The sequence below is a fragment of the Elephantulus edwardii genome, unplaced genomic scaffold (assembly GCF_000299155.1).
Source record: "Elephantulus edwardii isolate Elephantulus edwardi_28Jun2011 unplaced genomic scaffold, EleEdw1.0 scaffold00045, whole genome shotgun sequence".
Classification (NCBI taxonomy): Eukaryota; Metazoa; Chordata; class Mammalia; order Macroscelidea; family Macroscelididae; genus Elephantulus; species Elephantulus edwardii.
The window spans coordinates 17,108,352-17,118,496 of NW_006399795.1; the positions used below are offsets into that span (position 1 = coordinate 17,108,352).

The 10,145-nt window shown below is 52.8% G+C and overlaps 1 protein-coding gene across 1 annotated transcript; it reads left to right on the top strand.

Annotated features, from left to right (window-relative positions):
* The first annotated feature begins 2,528 nt into the window (after positions 1-2,528).
* LOC102856158 (chromosome unknown open reading frame, human C1orf159) lies at positions 2,529-5,584 on the top strand. Its single transcript, XM_006885952.1, has 8 exons — positions 2,529-2,600; positions 3,383-3,458; positions 3,643-3,744; positions 3,892-3,957; positions 4,176-4,310; positions 4,452-4,477; positions 4,568-4,598; positions 5,487-5,584. The coding sequence occupies exons 1-8, from the start codon at positions 2,529-2,531 to the stop codon at positions 5,582-5,584; spliced, it is 606 nt and encodes a 201-aa protein (XP_006886014.1).
* Positions 5,585-10,145: the final 4,561 nt, after the last annotated feature.

Genomic DNA, 10,145 nt, shown 5'->3' on the forward strand with positions numbered 1-10,145 from the left:
ACTTGAGCCTTTGTCACTGTATCACTCCATCTTGTTGAGGGTCTTCCTTATGCCGACCCTCCACCTTTTCAAGCATGAGGTCCTTTCCCAAGGGCTGGCCCCCCCTAACAATATGCCCAAAGTATATGAGATGAAACTTCACCATCCTTGCTTTCATGGGGCACCCTGGGTGCACTTTCTAGAAGACATATTTATTTGCTCTTTTGGCAGTCCATGGGATAGTCAGTGTTTTTCTCCAACACAACTCAAAGACATCGATTCTTCTTCTGTCATTCTTATTCATTGTCTAACTTTCAGATGCATAGGAAGCAATTGAAAAGACCATGAGTTGGATCTAGTGCACCGTAGTCTTTAAAATTGACATTGTTACTCTTCAGCACTTTGGAGGAAAGGTCCTTGAAAGCAGATTTTCCCAATGCAACAGTCTAATTCATCAGAGTAAGAAACTTGGCCTGGTTTTGTATCATCCCCAGAACTGTTAGTATGTTTAAGTCCATCTCACCAAGGGTCTCCCTCACCCTCACTGGCGCTCTACTTGACCAAACATGAATCCTTCTCCAGCAGTTGATCCCTCCTGATGAAATATCCAAAAGAACTGATTTGTGTAATATTCTGTTGCAATACATGTGTTTTCATTGACCAAAATTTGGAAGTAGATCACTAAGCCATTCTTCCTAGCTTGTCTTAGTCTGGAAGCTCCACTGAACTTGACCATCATGGTTGACCCTGCAGATAACTTGAGTTACTGGTGGCTTATCTTCTAGTATCATAGCAAACCACCACAATATAACAGAACTGACAGATGGGGGAGGGGGAGTAATTGAAGGGACAAGGTAAATCACGGATAAGTTACATTTATTCTAAATGACATTTGGTCATCTTTTGAAAAGGCATATGCTGAGATGGAGGTGGCTCTTAGGGCTCAGGAGGAGATGGTTCTGGTCTGATCTCTTTAAGCCTAGACATCTCCTGACCCACAAAGGACCTGGTTTGCCACCAGCCTGGTCTGAATCCAGTGGAGAGTCTACTGGCCCCTGTCCACCTCACCTTCATCACCCCATCCCAGGAGTCCCAACATCACATGGACATGCCAGTTCTTGGAGGCTGGTTAGAGGAACTATCCACAGAACCTTCCCAAGACCCTTGGGGTAGGATTGTCCATGCTCTGCACTACAACTTCTTGGTGTGCTGTGGCCTTGAGCAGAGGCCACAGGGAGGACACTCCCCTGGTCTTCAGGACTCAAAACAGTTCCTAACACCGCTCCACACCGGCCTTAAATCCTTACCCCAGCAGGCCTCTCTCTGGATTAACCTTTATATGTCAAAACCCTGTTTGGGACAGACTGTAGTTACTCCCTTGCCAGTTGACAGGAGCATGTTGAAATGTTCACTAACACACTACTTCCTTGGAATGGTCGAGCAGCTCACTGTGATCCCTCTTGGGGAGTTCTGGCAGCTGAGTCTGTAACTGGTTGGGCTGCTAACCCAGTGTATTTCCTCTTGTTAAACTAGACGTGGTTCCTTGGGCAGCTGACTGTTACATGTACAATCCCGTGGGACCTTCAAAGAACAGAAGTACATTCTCTCGTGTCCTTCAGGCCCACCTCAGAGTACTGTCCCTGATTTCTCCTGAGAAGAATCTGTCTCGAGCTTTTGTGACAGGCAGTGATCCTTGACTTGTGGCTGCATCACTCCAGTCTCTGTGTCTGTCATCACATGGCCTTCGTCTCTCTGTTTCTATCTTTCATGGGGATACCACTCTTGGACTGTGTTTAGAAGCCATACTAATGCCAGGAGGGTTAGCAGTTAGAGCTGTTGACATCTTTATTGTTGTTGTGTACCACTGAGTTGGAAATGACCATCGCGGACCCTCTGGCAGATTTTTGGAGGTAGTTAATTACACTGGAGGAGATGACTCATCCATCTTCCATGGAGCGGCTGGTGGATTTGAACCACATGCCTTTGGAATTACAGTGCAGCTTCTTGCCACTTGGCCAGACTTTTATTTCCAAACAGGGTCGTGTTCCCTGGTCCTAGATTTGGAACCTGAACATATCAGTGGAGGATACAGTTCTCCCCATAACACTGAACTTGATCCTGAACCATCTTCTAGGGAAACAAAGCCACCATCCGCCCTCATTCCTTCTCTGGTCAGCCCTGCTTCCAGAGTGAGGACAAGCTGAAGCTGTGGAGGAGGGAGTGAATTCCACCTTGTGTCTGGTGACTGGTGGGGAGGGGTGTGCCCTTCCCACTATCACCCCCCTCCTCGCTGTCACCCCTCCGTATGCTGTAGTAGACTTCAGCTGACTGTTTATTTGCAGGCCTCACACACTGCGGTGTCCAGAATCCACTGATGCCCTGGACGGGCGTGACTTCTAGTCACCCAGGGGCCTCAGCCAGGAGACCAGGAGGTCACCTTGGGGAGTGGAGGGACAGGGGTACTTTTGCCCCTGAGGAGATGGTCTCCACAGGCCATCTCTCGCCATGGCCTGCAGCGCCCCTCTGTGTTGCAGACCCCGTGTCGGGACATGGCGCTCCCTCATGTCATCCTGCTGGCGGGAGTCCTGGTAGAAGTCGCTGGCACATCCACAGAAAGTATGGTAGGTGACCCAGTGCAGCACCAGGGGCCGGGCACAAAGCCTGAAGTTCCAAGGCCTAGCCCCCTGCATTTGACCATGACCCTGATAATCGCTGAGTTCTCAGAGGCCCAAGATGCTGCTGCTGGTTTACTCAGACACCTGGACCCAGGCATCACAGTGCAGTAAACAGGAAACAACACAGCACTCAAGATGGTCCTTTTCTGGCCTCGAACCTCCTCTCTCAGCCAAGCTGAACCTTCGCTGTAACCAATATAAGATCTCAACTAAACTACCCCCAAAGGCCCCACAATCTGCCAGTCCCCAAGAGACAGAGACAATTCACCCTGAGGGGAGCTGGCACTGGGCGGGAGGGGGTGTGTCTCTGTGGGGTGCCTCTCCAGGCTGGAGACACCTCTGTGTACCCCACCCTGTCTTCCAGAGCAGACTGCAGTGCCCCTCCCACCATCCACTGTCTCTGCTCCCAGCTCCACTGGCAGCATGCGTTCTGTGGCAGCACCTCTATTTGTAGCCAGACACAAGCCTAGGTTGGGGATCCCCCCTGCTTTAGTCTGTGCTGGTCATGTCTCCATCACAGACATGGAATCTCCACGCTTCAGTCTCCCCTGGTGCCCCACACTGCTCTCTGAGTCCAGGCAACATTTCAGTTGTTGGCTGAAAGGCCCCTGTGCCCGTTTGAACAGGGGACACTGGGCGGAGGAAGAGCTCTGGCCCCAGCAGGGTGCACTGTGGCTGAGGGGCACCGTCAGCACAACCGGGAACTCACCCCTCGCTCTCCCTGCCAGGTCCAGCAGCCCGAATGTTGTGTGGAGGTGGCAGATGTCAACGCAACCTGCCCAGGGACAGGGCTGTGTGGTCCAGGTAAACAGCCCCTGTGTGACCAGAGTGGCCACCTCAAGCCATACCTGGTACTTGTGAGGTGAATGAGTGGGCATGGGTCTGCAGTGAGACTAGTGAACGGCCTTCAAAGAAAAGGGACATTGGAGAGGAACCCCAGAGAAGGCTCAGCGGAGGGTCTGAGACACCTGTGACCCTCCTGGTACAGGTTGCTACCGGCACAGGGCCGAGGACGGGAGTGTCAGCTGCCTCCAGTGCCACAACACCACTTTCCCTGCCACCGCCACCAATGGCTCCGAGTGCAGAAGCCGTAAGCCGCCTGCCCAGCCTTCAGCCCCCAGACCCCTGCCCTGTTTCCGTTGTGGTGTGGCTTCAGCCTCCCTTTGACCTCTGATCCCCACAGTCCTCGGCTTCTATTCAAGGCCTTGGGGGCTCTGACACTTCCTCTGTCCCATAGCCTCCAGCCAAGGTAGACCTTCCCCTGTAAACAGGAGCACAGGGCCCCCTGGGCCACCAGGCTCTGGTGAGTCACCCAGCATGCACTGGTTCCCCACCTCCAGCACTGCTTGGGGTTCAGGGTGTACAAAGGGTGGTGAGGCCCCAGGTGCATCACCTTAGCCTGTATCAGACAAGCCCTGCCTGCTGAGGTGGGATAGGACAGGCCCAACCCCCAGGGGGAGATGGGGAGCCGGGGAAGGGAGGGGTCCCAGGCCGAGGGGACTGGCCGTCGCTCTACTGCAGGGGGCCCCCAGGTGGTTGCCTCGCTCTTTCTGGGGACACTCTTCATCAGCTCCGGCCTCATCCTCTCTGTGGCCATGTTCTTCTACCTCAAGCGCACCAGTAAGCTCCCTGACATCTGCTACAGAAGGAACAAAGGTGTGTCCTTTGTTGGGGTAACCTGGCTGTTTTGAGAGAGGGAGGAGGTTGGTCAGCTGAGGGCACTGCCCAGCAGGACGCGGGGTGGCACTGAAGACCACCTCATGAACCATGCAGCCACCCGCACTCTCTCCCCCACAGCCCCAGCCCTGCAGCCCAGCGAAACCGTAAGTAGACACCCCTGCTCCAGCCGCCCATGCTGCCGTGCCCGCCCTCCAGCGGCCCTGCCCCTCACTCTGCCTTTCTTTCTCCTCAAGGCTGCCATGATCCTCCCGCCACAGTCCTCAGGTAAACCTGCGCAGCCCCGTCTCTGGGAGTCCACATGCTGGGCCTGCCCCAAAACATACACGTCATCAGAGCAGCATCCCTCGTAGTCCCCAGCCCAGGTCCAGTCCCTTCTTATGAGGAGCTCTGTACTAACCCCATGCTTGCTCCTGTGATGAATACAACGCAGTCCCCACTGGTTCCTGGCTCCTTAAGGACGTCAGACCTGCTAGCCGCCCCAGGGCCTGTCCCCAAGTTACCTCCTGAGGGGCACTTACCTGCCGCACCACTGTCACTGGGTGAAGAACAGGGGTCAGACCAGACACCCACAGCCAAGTTCTCAGCTCCTGCGGAGAGGCCCAGGGTCAGGGGACAGACAGTGAAGTCCTTTGGGAACAAAGATGACTGATCCGCAACATCTAACCACTGCCATGCGAATCTGCATTTCGGGGTGCAGGGGTGATTAAGCTGAGGAGGCCAACATGAATGGTGGCTTTATTGTCATTACAGTCCAATTCATGACCTCAATCATTCTTTTTTTTTTAATGTCCTACCTTTTGTTCTTCTTCTAATATTTTATTTACAGAATTCTAATACATTGCTTTTCAGACCAGATTCTTCCAACCTCCCTCACCCCACCCCATCATAATGTACAACCCCATGATCAATCCGCCCCACCCAACTCTGCACATCCTCATCCCTCTGCTTCCACCCTCCCACCACCTTGGATCCTCATACTCCTACAATAATGGTTTTATACAACATCACACTCATTCTTGAGTGAACTCAGTGGAGCTTGGGGGGCACCTCTCAAGGGGACCTGAGAGTGAGCAGAAACCTCCCTCACCTACCTCTGGCCCTGCTGTTCAGTCCTGCCTGCCTCTGACCCAAGCCCTCTCCGGCGCATTGCAGTGCGGAAGCCACGTTACGTGAGGCGTGAACGGCCCTCTGACAGGCCCTCGGAGGCCACAGTCATCTCATCAGTGGAAGCCCGAGTCAGCAGCGTCTGAACTGGGATCCTGAGTGCAACTAGACCAAGACAAGCCCTAAGGCCTGGGCGGACTATGCCCTGTGCCTGGCACACAGAGCTGGCACCATGAGCTGGGCCTGGGCCCAGGCCTCCTCCACTCCTTAGTAGCAGACGCCATGAGGGAAACTGGCTGTGCCCAGCTCCCCTGGAGTCCGTCTCTTCCCTTCAGTGCCACTCTGTCGAATGACCAGAAGTGGGCCTGGCTGCACCAGCAGAATGCAGCCTGGGACTCCTTGGGAGGAGAATTACAGGGACATAAGCTGGTGAAGGTCAGGCCTGCCAGACGGGCGGGGGCTGGAGCTGGTGACGGGCAGACTGCGCCTCCTCACACGCTGTCCCTGCTCCCACCCTGACTGACCGCCAGACCTGGGTGCCAACTGCCCTACACCCAGGTGCCTCACTTGTGGGCCCCCGGAATGATGCTGCAGTACTCAACGTCAGTGCGGTCAGTGCGAGGCTCGACTGCCGCACAGCAGATGTATGTTTTGTAGAAATGAGTCTTGGAAGGGCTGTTGGATCCCCTCCTGCTCCCTCTGCCATGCCAGGATCCCCCATCTGCTGGGGTGCAGTGTGTGCACCCCAACACCCTGCGTCTGAATCTCACAGTAACACTTGCTGTGCCCACCACGTGGACTGCACCTGGTTTCCTAGAACCTCCCCAAGCAGCGTGGGGCCATCCTCTGGGGGCCTGTGAGGGCCAATGGTCCTCATCCTGGGGGCTCCCCATATGATGGTGGTCCCTGCCCTTCTGCGGGAATCCTTCAATCGCCTCAGGACCCCTCCGTAGCCTCAAAGATGGCACTTCGAGTCTGGGGACATTTGATGTCTCCAGAGTCCCCTGCACTGTGACCCCCCAACTAGAGAGTTTTATTTTTCTACTGCTGACTTTATTACATGTTTGTTTTCCAAGACTTGAACCTGGGTCACCCAGGTACAGAGAAGAGGTGTGCCATTTTAAAGCCCATGTCAAAATTCTCTGGAGCTCTCCTGTCCTCTTTATATGAGGGGGTTTGTTAGCTGCTGACTCTGTTCCGACTAGTGGTATCCCCAGGGTGGTAAGTGCTGGAGTTGAAAGGTTAGTACTTTGAACCATCCTGAGCCTCAAAAATAGGCCTGGTGATCTGCTTCAGCAGTCACAGTCTTGGAAACTCTATAGAACAGCTGTTCTCAGTACACACAGCGTGGCCTTGAAATGAAGGAGGGTGAAGCCTGCCAGTCCCTGCCCTGCCCCATCATGCAGGGACCCACCCAGAACTCTACCCCATGTGCTGCAGAAAAGGGGCCTGGGAAGAAGCTCCTGGGGGCTTGTCCATGCCACTGCCTACCTTACACACAGCTCCCACCCTGTAGGACTTCTGAAAGTTGGGGAGTCCCTCTCTCTCAGAGGAACTGAGGGGGCAAGGGCTTGTGTAGACCTGGTTCACTGGTGGATTTCCCGAGAGTGTGAGGGCTTCCTGGGGTACAGGCTAGGAAGGGGTACAGGACCCTCAGGGGAGGGGCTCCCAGAGGACACCACCGTCCCAGCAGCTGTCACTCCCACCCCTGCTTGGACCCAGACTCCTCACCACTCTCCTGTCCTCACTCCCAGGAACCACCTCCACAGAGGGGCTGCCTTTGTTAGTATCCCAGTTGCGTGGGGCCAGGTAACGAAGCAGAAGCCCACCAGAGAGAGAGAGAGACCAAGTCAGGGGTGAGGGACAGAGCCCCCAAAGCTTCCAAGAATGGGTCAGAGTGAAGTGTGGAGGGAGGAAGATGGTCTAGTCTGGGTCAGTGCAGAGCCATTGTCCCCCACCTGCCCAAGGAGCCCTCATCCTGACCAGGGAAGGTCACTGCAGCCCAGCCTGGCTCGTGGTTGCCTGAGAACTATCTGCTGCCCACTCTCTTCCCTCCCTCACCGGATGCTACCCAGCAGACCCCAGTCCAGAGGCCTTGGCTTGCTGAGTCCTACCTTTCCAGTGACCCTGGAGCCTCCAGCTATAGCTGGATGATGACTATCCCTGCCCATGGTCCATGGTCCGTCCTCCCATGCAGGCCGAGGCGACAGGCTGACAACATAGGAAAGAGAGGCCTCCCTAGGCCCTCAGGCCCAGCAAGCCAGCCAGCTTGTCTTAAATAAGGGGAAAAACAGGAAACGCAAATGATGTTTGGTCAAGCACAAGTTGGGGTACTGGTACTCAGTGCTTGTACTCCTTTGAGTCTCTTTCCAGGTAAAATTCTCCCATGTGAACTCAGCAACCCCCAAAACCATGTGGTCACTTTCCCTCACATCTACTCCCTCCCCCAGCTTGGCTCAGTGGCAGTCTTGACCTGGTCTGATTTGATCTTCACTCAACATTCAGCCCTCCCCTTCCAGCGCCATCTCCCAACTAAGGATGCTCCTTGCTCCATCTGTTGTTATCAGGTGCTGTCCAGTGTTTTCAGACTCCTAGTGACACTGTGTCCTGTGCCATCCTCAGTCACTGCTGTCCTTATGCTCATTCATGTTGCCCCTAGGTCAGTCCATCACAACAGGGTCATCCTTTTCACTGACTCTCTGCCAAATATGATGTCCTCCAACGACTGGTCCAAAGTACAGGAAACAAAGTTTCTCCACCCACATTGCCAAGGAGCATTCTGGCTGCACTTCCTCCAGGACAGATTGGTTTATTCTTCTGAAGTCCATGGTATATAATCTTTGGCAACACCACAATTCCAAAACATCAATACTTCTGTCATATATTGTCCAATTTTCACATGCACATCTAGTGAGAAGATCATGGCTTAAGTCAGGTGCACCTTAGTCCTCAAAGTACCATCTTTGCTCTTAACATTTTAGGGGTTTTTGCAGCACTAGCAGTATCATGATAGATGGAGAAAAGACTAAGTTACTTCATTTTCATTGGATCCATAATCACTTGTTAGCCCCAGTGTAGAAATCAAAAGATAGGTTGCATTAGGGAGATCTGCTGTCAAAGACCTATCAAGAGTGCCAAAGAGCAAGGATGTCAGTTTAACAACCAAGGTGCACCTGATCCAAGCCTTGGTATTTTCAGTTGCTTCCTTTGTCTCTGAAAGTTGGAAAATGAATAAGGAAGACCCAAGAAGAACTGATGTCTTTGAATTATGATGTTGGTAAAGAGTAATGAATATACAAAAAAAAAACCCCGACTCGATGGCACTTAACAACAATAACAGCAACATAGAGACCAGTTGGCCTCATGGACAGAAAGTGATGCTCCCAAGCCAAAGGTGGGTGACTTCTAATCCGCGGCCCTCAGGCCTGTTTTTCAGTGTTTTTGTTCAAACACTCTTCTAGATCATATAGCCCTGGTGTGTCCACTTGCCATACAGAGGTAACTTGTGGTTGTTGTAAAGCTGAACACTGTGACACTGATGTGTCAAATGTGTTAATGGTTACCCATGGCGGACAGTGTTTGGTGGCGCTCCCTGATTAAAACAAGCTTGGAAGCAGGAGTGGCATTCACTTCCGTAATAGCTTGCTTCCAGAAACCCTATGAACCTGGAGAGAGGATGAAAGTCACACAGGTGTTGAGGACTTTTGTTCACAGAGTCCCTATGAATCGCCTACCACTCGACGGCACTTAACAACAACCAAAATAATAAGTCTGTCTGGAAGGAAATGCAACCATGGTGGCTCCTTGGAGGCAAGGATGGTGAAACTTCATCTCACTTACTTTGGACATAGTCTCAGGAGGAGCCAGTTACTGGACTGAGACATGCTGTGAAAGATGGAGGGATGGTCATCTAAAGAGAGGAAGACGCTCGACACAATGAGTAGATGCAGTGACACCATAAAGGGTCTGCACATGACAGATCCGGAGGATGGTGCAGGGTGGGCTCACCCTTTTGTTATGTGCCATTAAGTCGCCTGCAACGCATAGTGACCTTATGAACCCTGCCCTGCCCTGAGCCAGTCTCACTGACTCTGACACACCTACCTCCGTTACCCCAGTTACTGTGTCAATCCACCTCACCCTGGGTCTTCCTCTCCTGCACTGACCCTCTGCTCTTCCAAGCATGATGTTTTCTTCAAGAACTGGTTCCTCCTGGCCACGTGCCCAGAGTATGTGAGATGGAGCTTCAAAATTGTTGCCTCCAAGGAGAAACTTGGTTTCACTCTCTCCAAGACAGACCTGTTTGTTCTTTTGGTGGTCCTTGGACTAGGGTCGCAATGAATTGTAGTCAACTGGATTGCCCGTAGCAGCGTCAAAAGGAAAAGGTCATGTTGATTCATGAAAGGAGGAAGAGATCAGCTGGGATTGGCCCACGTGGAGAGGATCGGGATAACTAATCACATGCATAGTTATTTTTTCAAGACGGCTGCCACAGGAAGGCTGTCCTGGGCCTTGTAGGGAGCATGTGCAAATGACTGAGATGGCTGAACATATACATGACTCAGCGCATTTCAGCAGCATGTGCTTGTGGCTTTAAAAACGGCCATCTCCTGGCCAACAAGCACATGAAGAAATGTTCAAAATCCCTAGCCCTGAGAGAGATGCAAATCAAGACAACCATGAGATATCATCTCACTCCAGTAAGAC

Bases quoted from the DNA above. Each gene is read 5' to 3' on its own strand.
- LOC102856158 (XM_006885952.1), top strand. From the start codon at position 2,529: ATGGCGCTCCCTCATGTCATCCTGCTGGCGGGAGTCCTGGTAGAAGTC. The intron at 3,745-3,891 runs GTAAGCCGCCTG...TCTGTCCCATAG, and splicing joins TGGCTCCGAGTGCAGAAGCC to CCTCCAGCCAAGGTAGACCT. The intron at 4,599-5,486 runs GTAAACCTGCGC...GGCGCATTGCAG, and splicing joins CCTCCCGCCACAGTCCTCAG to TGCGGAAGCCACGTTACGTG.